Raw genomic sequence first — 16,724 nt, 5'->3', positions numbered from 1 at the left:
GAAAGATCCGTCTCCTCAGAGCGCAGCAAAAGAGCCATTTCTGAGCCTCCAACACCACCTCCTGTGGTGAAACATGTTTTTAAGAGGCCATCCGGAAAATCTACGACGACGACGGCGGTGTCTAAAGGTGTCTGCACAGCATCGTCGTTGACTGCTACAACTTCTACAATCTTTACGGCGTTGTCTTCTTCATTGACAATCGTGTCGACGACATCCTCGTCGACGGCGTTCATGATTGCCTCACCCATCACCTCTCGTTCGTCGATGCTGCGCCTGTGAGACCATCGACATTGACTCTGCCGTCGTCGTTTTCCTCGTCGATGAGATGTCTCCGGCGCTCCTGTTATCGTCGCGATACTTACGAGTGTACCGGCTACGTCCCCATCGACTATGTCATCCGTGTTGCCATCGACGAGGGTTAAAGCACACAAGAAATCTTCTTTCCTTTCACCGTTGGTAACATCTCCAAGTATTTTCAGCCTTGGTACCTACGCATCTGCTGGACCAAGAGGACTCAGACGATGAGGGACCTTTCGGGGTTGCTCATAGCCCATCAGAACTACACGTCAAGTGGCAGGATCTAGAGGAAGACACTTAGCATGATCCGCACTCTTACTACCCACAAGCGCAACAATATCCTTATCAGGAGCAGATGGTTTCTTTGCCAGGATCACTTATAACTGATCTACAGCTTATTTTGGACGACTACAGAAGGCTGTTTCCACCAGCTGGATTGGAAGTTCAGCAGCCTGTTGCGCCCTCTATAACTTCTATTCCTGTCCATCCAGGAATCCAACCATCCCATGTACCTCCACAGACACAGATTTCCATCCCTACGTAGGATTTGTTCTCATCTGAGGATGATGATGGCAGAGAGGAGTAAGAATTACCGGACGCAATTACAGAATGGGATGACTATCAAATTCCTACTCCGTCTTCTCCCTCTCCGGTTCCTGTGGATACCCCTCCGGGTGACATCGGCGGCTTCCACATACTGCTTCAAAGAGCCGCTAAACGATTTGAGTTGCCCATGCCTACAAAGCAGATGGACTGCTTTTTTGTACGATTTTAAGGAGCCTTTTCAGAACAGTGTTAGATCTATGCCGATTGTGGACTATATATGGAATGAGGGCATTAAAGTTATGAAGGACCTGGCCACGGTCACCCTGGTTCTACCTTTCAGCAGTATAGATATCCTTCTGTCTCTGCGGCATCCCATTCCTTTCGTCCTCAGTTCCAACAGAGAATGCCTCAACAGGCAGCTTATTCGAGAGCTTCCCAGAGAGGAAAGGCCAGAAGACAACCAAAAGATACAGGCCGTAGACAATGACTTGCTATCGTCTCTGATTACGAACCTTCCATTGCGCTCAAGACTAGGGGGAAGGATTTCCCTCTACTTCCACAATTTGCAGAAGATAACATCAGACAAAAGGGTCCTAAATCTCATCCAGTTTGGCCATTCCCTGGAGTTCTTGCACTACCCTCCTACGAAGCCTCCCCTTCCTCGAAAGGTGAAGCACTTGCATCTGCTCAAGCAGGAGGTCGAGTCCATGCTTCTCAAGGGAGCTATAGAAGGGTTCCACATCAGGAAAGAGGAAAGGGTTACTAGTCCCGATTCTTCTTAGTCCGAAAGAAGCAGAAAAGTTGGCGTCCAATTCTAGACCTCAGGGATCTCAACACTTATCTCAAAAAGCAATCATTCCGTATGATCACCCTATTAGACATTCTGTCCCTTTTAAATTCGCGGGTTTTTATGGCCACCCTCGATTTGCAGCACACATATTTCCATATTCCTATTCATCCCTCCCACAGAAGGTATCTCAGATTTGCAGTAGCCGGATAACCATTTCCAGTTCAAAGTCCTGCCTTTCGGTCTGCCTTTGGATCTTCACCAAGTGCTTGGCTCCAGTGGCAGCTTTGCTCAGAAGACCAAATCATCAAGATTTCCTGTATCTGGACGATTGGCTGGTCCAAGCCAGATCTAGATCTCAGACGCAGAAGTCCACGAGAGCTTGTATAGAGCTGTTCACGAGCCTGGGCCTAACGGTCAATTGCGAAAATTCAGCATTCCAGTCTTTAAAGAGAAGAACTTTTCTAGGGGCAGTACTGGACACTTCAACCAACCATGCAGCCCCTACAGAGGGCAGACGGAAAAAACTAATCTCCCTCGCAAAGCGTTTACAAAAATGAAAGTACGTTTCAGTTCGCCTTTTCAAGTCCCCGTTAGGGATGATGTCCTCCTGCATTCCTCTGGTGCCTTTCTGTCGTGTAAGAATGAGACCCCTACACGAGCAGTTAGATCTTCAATGGGCACAATCCATGGGGTCTTTCGACGAAGTCATCAGGATAACAAAGCCTGTGATACCCTCTCTAGCTTGGTGGACTCAGGAGTCTCACTTAGCGAAGGGGCTTTCTTTTCTTCCCCAACAAGCACCTTGGGTGATAACTACAGACGCTTCTCTCGAGGGATGGGGTGCTTTCCTCCAACACCTACAAGTCAGAGGCAAATGGAAGCCACATCAGAAAGTCTTTCACATGAATTACCTCAAATTGAAGGCTGTTCAACTAGCGTTTTGCGCTTTTCTCCCAAAAATAAGAGGTTCCTCAGTTCTCATCCGGACAGACAACACAACGACAATGCATTATATCAACAAGCAGGTAGGAACCAGGGCTCTGCTCTTATCGAGAGAATCTCAGCGCATTTGGGAATAGTCTATCAGCCACAAAGTAAACCTTTGAGCGGAACATGTCCCAGGCATACAGAACATCATTGCGGATTCCCTGAGCAGATCATGGTCGTCCAGCCACGAATGGGAATTGGACCAAGGAGTCTTGAATGAAGTCTTCGTCCGATGGGGTAACCCTAGCCTGGATCTCTTCGTCACCCCGCAGAATGCGAAATGCCATTTCTTCGCACGTCGGGATCCACATCGGGGCTCTTGGGGAAATGTGTTTTCCATGCCATGGTCAGGAATTTTTGTCTACGCTTTTCCTCCCATTTCCCTGATTCCAAGAGTTTTGGCGAAGATCAAGATCGAACGCTGCAAGCTCCTTCTGATTGCCCCGGCATGGCCTCGTCAGTTTTGATATACGGAACTCCTTCACCTCTCGCAGAGCCACAGCATCCCTTTGCCAGTCATGCCCTCCCTGCTTACGATGAACGAGGGCCAAGTTCTCCACCCGGATCCGGCTTCACTTCACTTGACAGCCTGGCTCCTGAACACCATGAGTTTGCACATCTAGATATACCTTTGGATTGCAGAGCCATTCTTGCCAAAGCTGTAGCTGAAAGTACCTACAAATGTTATCGTCTAAAGTGGAAGAGATTTTGCTCTTGGTGTGCTCAGGTTTAAGTGCATCCCTTTTCTTCATCACCGCAGCAGATACTACCTTATCTTCTGCTCCTGGCCAGATCGGGTCTGGCGATCTCTCCGATTAAGGTCCACCTGGCAGCGATTTCCCGTTATAGGCGTACAGAGAACGTGCGTCCTCTGTGGTCAGCGAGGGTCATAAAATTGTTTCTTTAGGGTCTATTCAGGTCTTCCCCTCCGGTACTGCCTCCACCTCCTTCATGGACCTTAATTTGGTCTTGTCTCAATTAATGAAACCACTGTTTGAGCCAATCCACAAGGCGTACATGAAGTTCCTATCCTGGAAAGTCTCTCTTCTTCTCACTCTCACCTCAGCTAGAAGAGTACGCGAAATATAGGCATTCACGATCCAGTATCCTTTCTTACAATTCAAAAGGGATAGAGTAATTTTGCGAACAAATCCAAAATTCATACCTAAGGTCCCGTCCGATCTTCATATAAACCAACCGGTGATACTGAAAACATACTTTCCTAATCCATCGACGCCAGCAGAGCAGGCTCTACATTCTTTGGATGTTCAGAGGTGCCTGAAGTTTTACCTGGACAGAACTAAACAGTTTAGGCAATCTAACCAACTTTTCGTGGCTTTCAGTGCTCCACGTAAGGGACGAGCTTTATGTAAACAAGAAGTGCGCAGTGGCTAGCCTCTGCTATTAACTATATGCATACAGCGGCAGGTAAACCTTTGCAGAATCCAGCGCGTGCACATTCTACAAGAAAAAAGGCTGCATCCATGGCACTTTTTGCAGGAGTGCCCATTCAGGAAATCTGCAGGTCAGCCACGTGGAAGTCTGTGCATACTTTCGCAAGGCATTACTGTTTGGAGGAAACTTAGCAAGGTGATATGGTGGTAGGACAAGCAGTGTTGCGATTTCTTTTCTGGTAACAGCGAGCTGTTGTAAGTTGTTTATTCCTTTTTTCCCGCCAGCCCAGTTTAATTTGCGCTCATTGTATAGATTTGTTTCTTCCTTTATTCCTCTCATATTCATTGTTTTACCTGTTTAAGGTAACGTTCTATTATCTTATTTATTGTTTACCTAATATGCTATTCTTTCCTACATAATCTTTTCATTAAAGATTTTACTGATATATGTATGTTCGAAGGTGTATAGATATAGTTATATGTATGTATATGTGTATGCATGTATCGATAAGTATACATATGGATTAATGTTATACAATGTGCTTCATTACTGCTTGCCAGTCTGATTCAAGCATGTGAATCTATGAAAGTTCCAATACTGGAGTAAGAAAATAAGTTATCTGTAACTGTAGTTCTCCAGTATTGGAATCTTACATAGATTCACATGCGACCCTCCCTCCTCCCCTGGGAAGCTCACCTTTTCCTGTCTTCTTCAGATACTCTTACACTCGTGTAGGAAGTTGGCTCTGTATGTACTATTTTAAAGTAAGAAATAGCATGCACAGAGTCCAAGGGTTCCCCTTAGAGGTAAGATAGTGGCAAAAAGAGATAATTCTAATGCTCTATTTTGTGGTAGTGTGGTCGAGCAGTAGGCTTATCAGAGGGTAGTGTTAAGCATTTGTTGTACACACACAGGCAATAAATGGGAAACACACACTCAAAGACAATTCTAGGCCAATAGGTTTTTATATAGAACAATATCTTAGTTTATTTTAAGAACCACAGGTTCAAGATTTACAAACAATACTTTAAATCAAAGGTATTTCACTTAGGAACTTTAGGAACTTTGAATTAGCAAAATAGCATATACAGTTTTCACACAAATGGCAATAAGCTATTTTAAAACTGGACACAGTGCAATTTTCAACAGTTCCTGGGGGAGGAAAGTGTTTGTTAGTTTTGCAGGTAAGTAAACCACCTACAGGGTTCAAAGTTGGGTCCAAGGTAGCCCACCATTGGGGGTTCAGGGCAGCCCCAAAGTTACCACACCAGCAGCTCAGGGCCGGTCAGGTGCAGAGGTCAAAGTGGTGCCCTAAACACATAGGCTTCAATGGAGAATGGGGGGCCCCAGTTCCAGTCTGCCAGCAGGTAAGTACCCGCGTCTTCGGAGGGCAGACCGGGGGGTTTTGTAGGGCATCGGGGGTGACACAAGTCAGCACAAAAAAGTACACCCTCAGCGGCACGGGGGCGGCCGGGTGCAGAGTGCAAACAGGCGTCGGGTTTGCAATGGAGTTCAATGGGAGACCCAGGGGTCTCTTCAGCGAAGCAGGCAGGCAAGGGGGGGGCTCCTCGGGGTAGCCACCACCTAGGCAAGGGAGAGGGCCACCTGGGGGTTGCTCCTGCACTGGAGGTCGGATCCTTCAGGTCCTGGGGGCTGCGGGTGCAGTGTCCTTACCAGGCGTCGGGTTCTTAGAAGCAGGCAGTCGCGGTCAGGGGGAGCTTCTGGATTCCCTCTGCAGGTGTCGCTGTGGGGGGTCAACTCTGGCTACTCACGGTCTCGCAGTCGCCGGGGAGTCCTCCCTGTAGTGTTGTTTCTCCACAAGTCGAGCCGGGGGCGTCGGGTGCAGAGGGCAAAGTCTCACGCTTCCGGCGGGAAACGTGTGGTCCTTTAAAAGTTGTTTCTTTGTTGCAAAGTTGTTTCTTCTTTGGAGCAGAGCCGCTGCCCTCAGGAGTTCTTGGTCCTTTTAGAGGCAGGGTAGTCCTCTGAGGCTTCAGAGGTCGCTGGACCCTGTGGAACGCATCGCTTTTGCAATTTTTCTTGAAGTGGGGAGACAGGCCGGTAGAGCTGGGGCCAAAGCAGTTGGTGTCTCCGTCTTCTCTGCAGGGCTTTCAGGTCAGCAGTCCTTCTTCGCCTTAGGTTGCAGGAATCTATCTTGCTAGGTTCTGGGAGCCCCTAAATACTCTATTTAGGGGTGTGTTTAGGTCTGGGGGGGTTAGTAGCCAATGGCTACTAGCCCTGAGGGTGGCTACACCCTCTTTGTGCCTCCTCCCTGAGGGGAGGGGGGGCACATCCCTAATCCTATTGGGGGAATCCTCCATCTGCAAGATGGAGGATTTCTAAAAGTCAGAGTCAGCTCAGCTCAGGACACCTTAGGTGCTGTCCTGACTGGCCAGTGACTCCTCCTTGTATTTCTCATTATCTCCTCTGGTCTTGCAGCCAAAAGTGGAGCCGTGGCCGGATGGGGCGGGCAACTCCACTAGCTGGAGTGCCCTGGGGTGCTGTAACAAAGGGGGTGAGCCTTTGAGGCTCACCGCCAGGTGTTACAGTTCCTGCAGGGGGAGGTGAGAAGCACCTCCACCCAGTACAGGCTTTGTTACTAGCCACAGAGTGACAAAGGCACTCTCCCCATGTGGCCAGCAACATGTCTGGTGTGTGGCAGGCTGCTAAAACTAGTCAGCCCACACTGAAAGTCGGATATGGTTTCAGGGGGCATCTCTAAGACGCCCTCTGGGGTGTATTTCACAATAAAATGTACACTGGCATTAGTGTGCATTTATTGTGCTGAGAAGTAATGTACACTGGCATTAGTGTGCATTTATTGTGCTGAGAAGTTTGATACCAAACTTCCCAGTTTTAAGTGTAGTCATTATGGTGCTGTGGAGTTCGTGTATGACAGACTCCCAGACCATATGCTCTTATGGCTACCCTCCACTTACAATGTCTAAGGTTTTGCTTAGACACTGTAGGGGCATAGTGCTAATGCACCTATGCCCTCACCTATGGTATAGTGCACCCTGCCTTAGGGCTGTAAGGCCTGCTAGAGGGGTGACTTATCTATGCTATAGGCAGTGTGAGGTTGGCATGGCACCCTGAGGGGAGTGCCATGTCGACTTAGTCATTTTCTCCCCACCAACACACAGAGGCTGGCAAGCAGTGTGTCTGTGCTGAGTGAGGGGTCCCCAGGGTGGCATAAGACATGCTGCAGCCCTTAGAGACCTTCCTTGGCATCAGGGCCCTTGGTACCAGGGGTACCAGTTACAAGGGACTTACCTGGATGCCAGTGTGTGCCAATTGTGGAAACAAACGTACAGGTTAGGGAAAGAACACTGGTGCTGGGGCCTGGTTAGCAGGCCTCAGCACACTTTCAAATCATAACTTGGCATCAGCAAAGGCAAAAAGTCAGGGGGTAACCATGCCAAGGAGGCATTTCCTTACAACTCGTGCTTGAGAAAATCTGAGGGAAGGGAGCTCCTCTCAGGAGGGTTCTAGAGGGAAGGGAAGCCTTATTGGCTGTGCCTTGCTTTGGTCATTTTGCTCATAATGATAAGGATGGGCTACTAAAGTGAAAGCCTTAGGCCTTTTTTCATTGCAGTAGCCTGTATGTATAGCTGTTTTGATGTACCGGGGGGTCTCATCTCGACGACGGGGAAGAATTCAAGCATGTGAATCTATGAAAAATTCCAATACTGGAGAACTACAGTTAAAGGTAAGTAACTTGTTTTCTTCAGTAGTTTTGCACCTGGTGATTATATTCGTAAAGGGAACCTTACAAACTCTTAGTCCCTATAAATCTGGCTGCGGATGGGAAGGACACTCGGGATATATCAGCTTACCAGTGGTGGCTCCTTTGCTATGGCAGAGGAGCACCCCAATCACTCCCCTTCTCTCCCCCCCCCCCCCCGAAGCAGCAGTAACTGAAAAACTTTTACAACAAAATCATCATAAGCTAAGTTTATTATGGTTTTGTTTTAAAAGGGGCGGGCCATGGGGCGTGACAGGGACTTAGGGGAACCGTACAGCACTCTTCATTGCGGATGCACGTTTCGTGGCCGGCTGTCTCGGGCTGGCTAAACACACATGCGCATTAGGCTCTCTCCAACCCTGCACTGTGTTGACGGGTTGGAGGGAGCAGACAGACTTCCACGGTGCCTCGGAGCGATCAGCCAGGGCGTCCCGTTCAATCCTAACGCTGCTTCCATGCATGAAAGCAGCATTAGAATTGGCCACAGGGCAGGCTGGGAGCCTGTGCCTGCAACTTCTGGCAGCCAGAGGAGCATCGCCGCGGCGAGAAAGGTAAGTTGTTTTTTTAATGATTATATATTTTATTTTTCATCCCCAACCCTGCGATGTGCCGCCCGCATCTTTTCCCTCCCGTGAGCCACGACTGCAGCTGATTACTGAAAAGGGATAGAAAAAGCAATTGAAATATCTCCCACTGTCGGCATGGTCAAAAAGCTTTGGATGGCCTTAAAACCAAGAAAGAACTTATGAATTTCCATTCCCCCTTTGAGCATTTTCATTTAACATAAGTAATAAGATGACCACTGCAATAAAATATGCTCCGTTTTAACAGTGGCACTATGTGACTGCAGAGTTGATAGCGGGCTAGTTTAGTAGGGTGTTATTAAGTGCTTCTCCATTATGGAAGCACTGGTAATCTTGGTTTTGCATTTGTTAATAGGTTAATATTAGAAAATCATGCAAGACTGTTCATGAGTTAGTAATACAAGGGAAATCTGAAATGAAAGCTTCATTCCTTCATGTCTAGGTTTTATACAGCATCGCCAGTGTATACAACGTCTTTGTCTCAATTACAAGACTGAATACAGCATCTTTGTTATAACTATCTGTTTTTATTTAGGCAGAGTCTGAAACATCAAGCCCTGGTGGAAAACCAATTAAGACACAATGACATCGTAAATAGGCTAAGCGATGATATCCTGGCATCATATCATAGTTGTTTGTGTCTTGCTGAACACATGAAGCTGTCAGGAACTCAGGTAAAATGTGTGGCTCGCTTTACAATCTGATGTTTTCAGTCATAGTAAATTACGAACGATTCATGACGACATCCTTGCAGATAACCTAGTATTTACCTTCGGTGATATGAGGGCCAAATCCAAGTGTCGTGTTGTGTTTCATGCTTAGCATTTGGCTTTAAGTGAGAGTGACAACACAAAAGAAGGATAGCAGCTGTACAAAATCTGATAAAGTTTAATTTCTCCCTTTTACCTTTCAAACCGTTTATTCATCATGTGAACTTCACTTTTGTGACAAACACCTGTGATTAGATGGTACCAAATGGGACTGTCCCCCTCTGTTTCTTGCCCTTCCATATTCTGTGAGGTTTTGCTGACGTGGGCCTTTGAATAACCTTTATACCCTTTGTGCCCTTTGTGTTGGAAAGCAGGTTGTTGCTTCTGCTAGTTAAAAAGGCTCCAAATTATGCTGTGTATATAACCAATAGTTGAAAGTAATTGGCCAGTACAAAATTACCATCACCAGATTTCGGCATATCTTCATCTCGTTCTCACCTTTTTCCTTCTTGCCACTTTAACTAGTTATTTATGGCCAAATGTGCATGGAGAAACGTGCAGTGGAATATCACCAAGTAACTCGAAGACAGGGATCAAACACCCGCAACATCTGTATGAAATCGTTTCCTGCATGTTGGAGTGGAGCCTGTGTCTTTCTCCACTATAACAGTGTCCACGTATTTGTGACCTGTTGGTTTTCCTTCTAAGTTGAGTTTTGTATTGAGTGTGTTCTTGTTGAGTTCCCCCATGTCTTGTGTAATAAAACTGTCTTGTGTGTTAGTGTGGTGGCAAAGTCAGGCGTGGTAAGTTATGAGGTGGTTGTGCCGGGGCTGCTAGGTTGCCTTGTAAGTGGTGCTATCATATATTGTGGTATTTTAGTTTTAACATGTTGTACAATGTTAAGTGTAGTTTTGGTGCATTGAGGGTGCTAGTTTGCTATGCTGTGTGGAGTGGGTTTGAAATGGTGCCATATTGTGTTGTTTAGGTGTATTGTGGTGAGCTTTTGTGGTGCTGTTGGATGAGAAGTAGTTTGAGGTCTGAAAAAGTGTTATACCATGTTGCAAGTTTGGGATTTTTTCTGAGGTCTGTTAGAGATTGCGATAGTGTGATGATATTAGGAGTGATGACATCTAGACGGCATTGCTGAACCGCAGGATACCTGTGTGATATATTATGATATGGTGTAAAAAGGAATGGTACTGGGCATGTTTGAGGAAAGGTCTAGGTGAAATATTGTGGTGTGATAAGGAGATTTGCAGACTGCATGGGATTATATAGCAAAAAGGGTTCTGCCCATTTAAGTCACGTGGATTTTGTTTTAGTTTTTTTTTTAGATCACCTGGTTTTGGACTATTTACTGTGGGTGAGTCTCACTACTGGTGTCTCACCCGTGGTAATCACTTGGTAAATGGGCTGCACATGTTTTTCGCCAGTATCTGCCTGCTAATGTAAGGCTGTTACAGTGTAGCAAGTGTAAGGGGTACTTGGCATGTGCACATGTGAAGGCTGCGCTTGTGAGACTGCCATTGTGTGCAGCTTGATAACTGCACACCGTCTGGCACAGAGAGAACTTTGCAGTGTAAAATGCTGACCTGGGTAGGCTTATAATATTAGTGGACACTCATAAGTAAAGTCAGTAGGGTGTGCTGTTTTATCTGCAATGTCACTGTGTTATACACAAATCTGCCTTAGAGTGTATTTAGATTCCCGTGGACCTACAAAGTCCAGTAAGGCAGTCCTCCATAAATCATGAAACTATTACCAGATCTGCAGGTCTGTTGACTTGAATAGTCTACTTAACCTTGTAATGCGCTTGACCCATAAAACTGATATCAAATTGTGTGATCCTAGAGAAATATTGTATTTCACGGAATATATTACCAAAGCATGTGCTGGTAGTGCACTGTCATTTACAGACAGCACATTTCCAATGAAATGGCCACAAACGTCCCCACTGGCAAGAAGCTGTATTATTAAAACTATCTAGCATATACACAATAGTGTGGAAATCGGGTTACAACAAATATTCATCACTTGCAGATTACAAAGTAAATCATTTTAAAATATTTGTTTCAAACACACTTAAGAATTGCAAAAAAAAAGTGCTTTCATAACTACAGAAATATATTTTGTAATTTTATACAGTTCAATTACAAGCAATATAAATGTGTTAAAAACTTGACATCCTACAACCTTTCATTTCACATTGTCTCATCTCAGCTCAGTTGTCAGACAGTCCACTTTACTTATCTTTTTCTGACTGCAAAGGTAAAGGATTTTGTAAACACCAATCTACAAGATAAAATAGGCCTCAATCTGTGAAAAGGCGTAAGCTAACATTTGACCTATGTCTGTGCACACACAGCAAATGTGACAAGACAAAAACCAAGATTTAAAGACATCTTTATTGCTCATTCACTTTCTGGATGAGTAGTACTTTGCCATTTGAGGTCTCTTGCCAGACAGAGCTAGAAGGCCCTAAAAGTAGCTCAGCCTTGTAAAATCTGACTCTCTATAGCGAGTGGGCAAGTAGATTTCTCGAAGCATGAGCAAGATATCAAACTGTGGTGAAACATGCACACCAAGTTTGAATATGGAAGTTTCAAACACCTACATGTAAATATATTGCTGTCAGGGATTTTTCATAAAAGGTTGCAGTGCTTTATTAACCTCTTCGCTGCCAGGCCTTTTCGCCCTCCTGTGCCAGGCCTTTTTTTGGCTATTTGGGGCAGTTTGCGCTTAGGCCCTCATAACTTTTTGTCCACATAAGCTAGCCAAGCCAAATTTGCGTCCTTTTTTCCAACATCCTAGGGATTCTAGAGGTACCCAGACTTTGTGGGTTCCCCTGAAGGAGGCCAAGAAATTAGCCAAAATACAGTGAAAATGTAGTTTTTTTCAAAAAAATGGGAAAAAGTGGCTGCAGAGGAAGGCTTGCGTTTTTTTTCCCTGAAAATTGCATCAACGAAGGGTTTGTGGTGCTAAAATCACCAGCTTCCCAGCTTTCAGGAACAGGCAGACTTGAATCAGAAAACCCAATTTTTCAACACAAATTTGGCATTTTACTGGGACATACCCCATTTTTACAATTTTTTGTGCTTTCAGCCTCCTTCCAGTCAGTGACAGAAATGGGCGTGAAACCAATGCTGGATCCCAGAAACCTAAACATTTCTGAAAAGTAGACAAAACTCTGAATTCAGCAAGGGGTCATTTGTGTAGATCCTACAAGGGTTTCCTACAGAAAATAACAACTGAAAAATAAAAATATTGAAATTGAGGTGAAAAAAACAGCACTTTTTCTCTACGTTTTACTCTGTACCTTTTTCCTGCAATGTCAGATTTTCAAAAGCAATATATCGTTACGTCTGCTGGACTCCTCTGGTTGCGGGGATATATAGGGCTTGTAGGTTCATCAAGAACCCAAGGTACCCAGAGCCAATAAATGAGCTGCACCCTGCAGTGCGTTTTCATTCTATACCGGGTATACAGCAATTCATTTGCTGAAATATAAAGAGTCAAAAATAGCTATCAAGAAAACCTTTGTATTTCCAAAATGGGCACAAGATAAGGTGTTGAGGAGCAGTGGTTATTTGCACATCTCTGAATTCCGGGGTGACCATACTAGCATGTGAATTACAGGCCATTTTTCAAATAGATGTATTTTTTAAACACACTCTTATATTTGGAAGGAAGAAATGTAGAGAAAGACAAGAGGCAATAACACTTGTTTTGCTAATCTATGTTCCCCCCAAGTCTCCTGCAAAAAATGATACCTCACTTGTGTGGGTAGGCCTAGCGCCCGCGACAGGAAACGCCCCAAAACGCAACATGGACACATCACATTTTTTTAAAGAAAACAGGTGTTTTTTGCAAAGTACCTACCTGTAGATTTTGGCCTCTAGCTCAGCCGGCACCTAGGGAAACCTACCAAACCTGTGCATTTTTGAAAACTAGAGACCTAGGGGAATCCAAGATGGGGTGACTTGTGGGGCTCTGACCAGGTTCTGTTACCCAGAATCCTTTGCAAACCTCAAAAGTTGGCTAAAAAAACTAATTTTCCTCACATTTTGGTGACAGAAAGTTCTGGAATCAGAGAGGAGCCACAAATTTCCTTCCACCCAGCGTTCCCCCAAGTCTTGCGTTAAAATGAAACCTCAGTTGTGTGGGTAGGCCTAGCGCCCATGACAGGAAATGCCCCAAAACACAACGTGCACACATCACATTTTTTTTTTATGAAAACAGAGGTGTTTTTTGCAAAGTGCCTACCTGTGGATTTTGGCCTCTAGCTCAGCCGGCCCCGTGGGGGGGGGAGGCAGAAATGACCTAAAAGAATGTTGACCCCGTCCCCCCTGCCCAGGAGCGACCCTTGCCTACGGGGTCACTCCCCCTGCGTGATATTGGCACCAAAAAAAAAATAATCCCCGGTGCCTAGTGGTTTCTGCCCCTTGGGGGCAGATTGACCTAAAATCGGCCAATCTGCCCCCAAGGGGGGCTGAAATAGTCTAAATACAATTTGCCCCCCAGGGGAGCGACCCTTGCTTAATGGGTCGCTCCCCATCTCTAAAAAAACAAACAAAGAAAAAAAAAGCAAAAAAAAAAATTTGCCCTGGCGCCTAGAGGTTTCTGACCCCCCCTGGAGGCAGATCGCCCTAATAATAGGCCGATCTGCCCCCAGGGGGGGGCAGAAATGGCCTAAAATAAATGTGACCCCCCAACGTCCCACCCCCCCTTCCCCCCCGGGAGCGACCCTTGCCTACGGGGTCGCTCCCCCTGCGTGACATTGGCGCCAAAAATAAAATCCCCGGCGCCTTGTGGTTTCTGCCCCCCTTGGGGGCAGATTGGCGTAGCAAAAAACGGCCGATCTGGGAAATGGCCTAAATACAATTTTCCCCTCCAGGGGAGCGACCCTTGTCCAAGGGGTCGCTCCCCATCTGTAAAACAAACAAAAAAATCCCCAGTGCCTAGTGGTTTCTGCCCCCCCTTGGGGGCAGATCGGCCTAATCAAAATAGGCTTATCTACCCCCCAGGGGGGCAGAAATGGCCTAAAATAATTCCCTCCCCAGGGGAGCAACACTTGCCTAAGTGGTCGCTCCCCTTGTGTGAAATTCACGAAAACAAAAAAATCTCCCTGGTGTCTAGTGGTTTCTGCCCCCCTTGGGGCAGATTGGCCTCATCAAAATAGGGGGGCAGAAATGGCCTAAATATAATTTGCCCCCTAGGGGAGCGACCCTTGCCTAAAGGGTCGCTCCCCGCCTAAAAAAAAACAAAAAAACTAAACAAATAGACAAAAAAACAAAATGATCCCTGGTGCCCTAGAGGTTTCTGTCCCCCCTGGGGGCTGATCGATCTAATAATAGGCCGATCTGCCCCCAAGGAGGGGGGGCAGAAAAGGCCTTCCCAAAAAAAGCCCCCCCCCCCACAATCTTGGGGGGGGGTGGGTGATGTGCACAGGGGGGGGGCGCGCTAGCCTTGGCACACTGGAACTGTAGCCTTGGACGAGGTCACCTCGTCCAAGGCACAGAACAGGTTAATTGTAATGATTGCAGATGAAATATGGTTACTGATGTCACTGATGGGTTATAAGATGTGTTACTTGGTCTTTAACTAGAGTAACCTTAACAGTGCTAGCAGGTCTTCTTTATCTAATGTGACACCCTCCTATATGTTAATATACCATTTGGTGTGGGAGATGGGGGTACTACGATCTTTTGGAGTCATGACCTTTTAGAGATCAAATGAAGTGTAATCAAAGGAATTTCCACTATCCCTATATAGATTTGTAAATTACTGTATAGTAAATGTACTGTTCCGTTCCCCCACGGAAAAGCACAGACTGGACAATCATTTATTGTGTGTTACTGTTACATGCCAGTAAATGATAACTAGCCCACGCACCACCTCTGAGTAGGCCATGTACTGCTTTGCTTCACCACCCTGAGAGAGTCAAGCACTACAGTGGGGAGCTTGGTTTAGCAGCGTGAATCTTTTCTGGTTTCATATACTGTGCATTATTCTGCAATTTAGTGGTTGGGTCTGGAACTCTCCTCATTTATTAGTCCTTCTTCTCTTTACTCTTATTTTTTTGTTTTGTTATTGGGCGTTAACTGTCCTCACCATTTGGTTCCTGATCCAACCTCTCCTGACGTCATAAGCCCCTCCCAGGATCTTCCACATGTGGTCGCCATCTTCAGATTCTTTTTTTCTGCCTTCAAGTCTGGAAGCATTGCTTAAGGCTCGCCAGTCGCCCTAAGATTATCTTGAAAGTTTGTTGAGGAAAACGCTGAAGTTCCAGAGGAAAACTATTGATACCGTTATCTGATTTGAAGATATTTCTACTGCCCAGAGAAGTAAGGGTAGTAAAAGACTTCATGTCAAGGGAAGACCACAGAATGCACGGGCACCCGATTCCAATTGATATTGAGAACACACCTTTATGATTCACAAGTTTGCCTAGAAGGAAAACCATGAGGTGTGTAACCTTTGCCTACCGAGAGACCACAGTACTGATCACTGTTAGGCTTATGCAGAATTCAAACCAAAGACCTTAAGACAATGGAGAAACAAAGGCAAGCTCATTATGCCATACAGAGGCATAGGCGACTCTGTCGTTAAGAGACCTGGGGTTGTCGAGGAAAGGAGAATGGATAACATCGCTGACGGAGCCTGAGAGAGAGGTCTCAGATGTCGAAAAGGAGGTCATTGAGGTCGAAAGTGAACACTGAAAACATAAGGATAAACATCCACAGGTAACTTTGAAGAGACAGATTGCAGGTGATTCTTTAACAACAGACTCCAGAACACCATTGGAGCCGAAATTCTAGCCAACTGAAGATAAGCAGAAGCCAAAAGAGCCCCTCCAGTCCCACAGTAAGAACACACAGGCAAACGGGCTGCTGAAAAGACACCATTGTCGAAGGACAACTGAAATTGAGAGAAGATGAAAAAAGGGTTGAGTGAAACACTGACACCAGAAGCCTCGATGTCAAAATGAAAATGGACACCGACACTCGAAACGGAGTGTGCGATCGAATGGAAGAAAAGGCGTCTCAAAGCTGAAATGGCCACAATTTTCAAAAAAAGGAGTTTGATATCTTTCTCTGAGAGTTCAGAGTTTTGCCAAAAGCTTTGATGGACCAGGCACAAGGGGTAAGGACTTGGAAGAACTAGAACCTCCATTTACCCCAGAACCACAGGAGTAAGAGGATCAGTAGAACTTCTGTGAAGAAGAGGACCCAGAGTCCCAGGGCCTGTTTCAGAACACGGAGGGGTCGGAATGCCTTGAAACACAATGGCAGGATCTCAAGACAGATTCACTGAGGAAGGGCATAGACACAAATCCACCATGACCTTGACCTCCAGACGATATTTCAATTTACAACCAACTAATGAGGCGGACCGCAGACAAATATGTGGTGTACAATTAGAGGGGGTGAAGTCTCAAGCATGTTTTTATAGAGACATAGCTACCCTCACAGAGCAAGAATCAGTACCTGCCCATGCTCCCAAGTTTACTGGACGAGAGGAGAGAGACGTTCAAGGAACCTACAGCATACAGGTCAGAAACACAGAGTGCCGAAAAATAGTAAAAGCACACCTCAAAGGACCCGTCATATATTAGGGGTAATGTGCCGACTGACTTCATCATTTCAGCCACTGCCAGGAAGAGGGCATACGTG

The 16,724-nt window shown here is 45.9% G+C and overlaps 1 protein-coding gene across 2 annotated transcripts in view; it reads left to right on the top strand.

Moving 5' to 3' along the window:
- Positions 1-16,724, top strand: part of FIRRM (FIGNL1 interacting regulator of recombination and mitosis) — a 1,527,986-nt gene that overhangs the window by 363,407 nt on the left and 1,147,855 nt on the right. For both annotated transcript variants that reach the window (XM_069231089.1, XM_069231088.1), the window contains exon 8: positions 8,877-9,015. In XM_069231089.1, the coding sequence (XP_069087190.1) occupies positions 8,877-9,015 (139 nt within the window). The remainder of the gene's footprint in view (positions 1-8,876; positions 9,016-16,724) is intronic.

This window comes from Pleurodeles waltl, chromosome 4_2 (genome assembly GCF_031143425.1).
Source record: "Pleurodeles waltl isolate 20211129_DDA chromosome 4_2, aPleWal1.hap1.20221129, whole genome shotgun sequence".
Taxonomy (NCBI): Eukaryota; Metazoa; Chordata; class Amphibia; order Caudata; family Salamandridae; genus Pleurodeles; species Pleurodeles waltl.
Note: the sequence above shows the minus strand (reverse complement) of the source record. Positions and strands in the feature narration are given on the sequence as shown.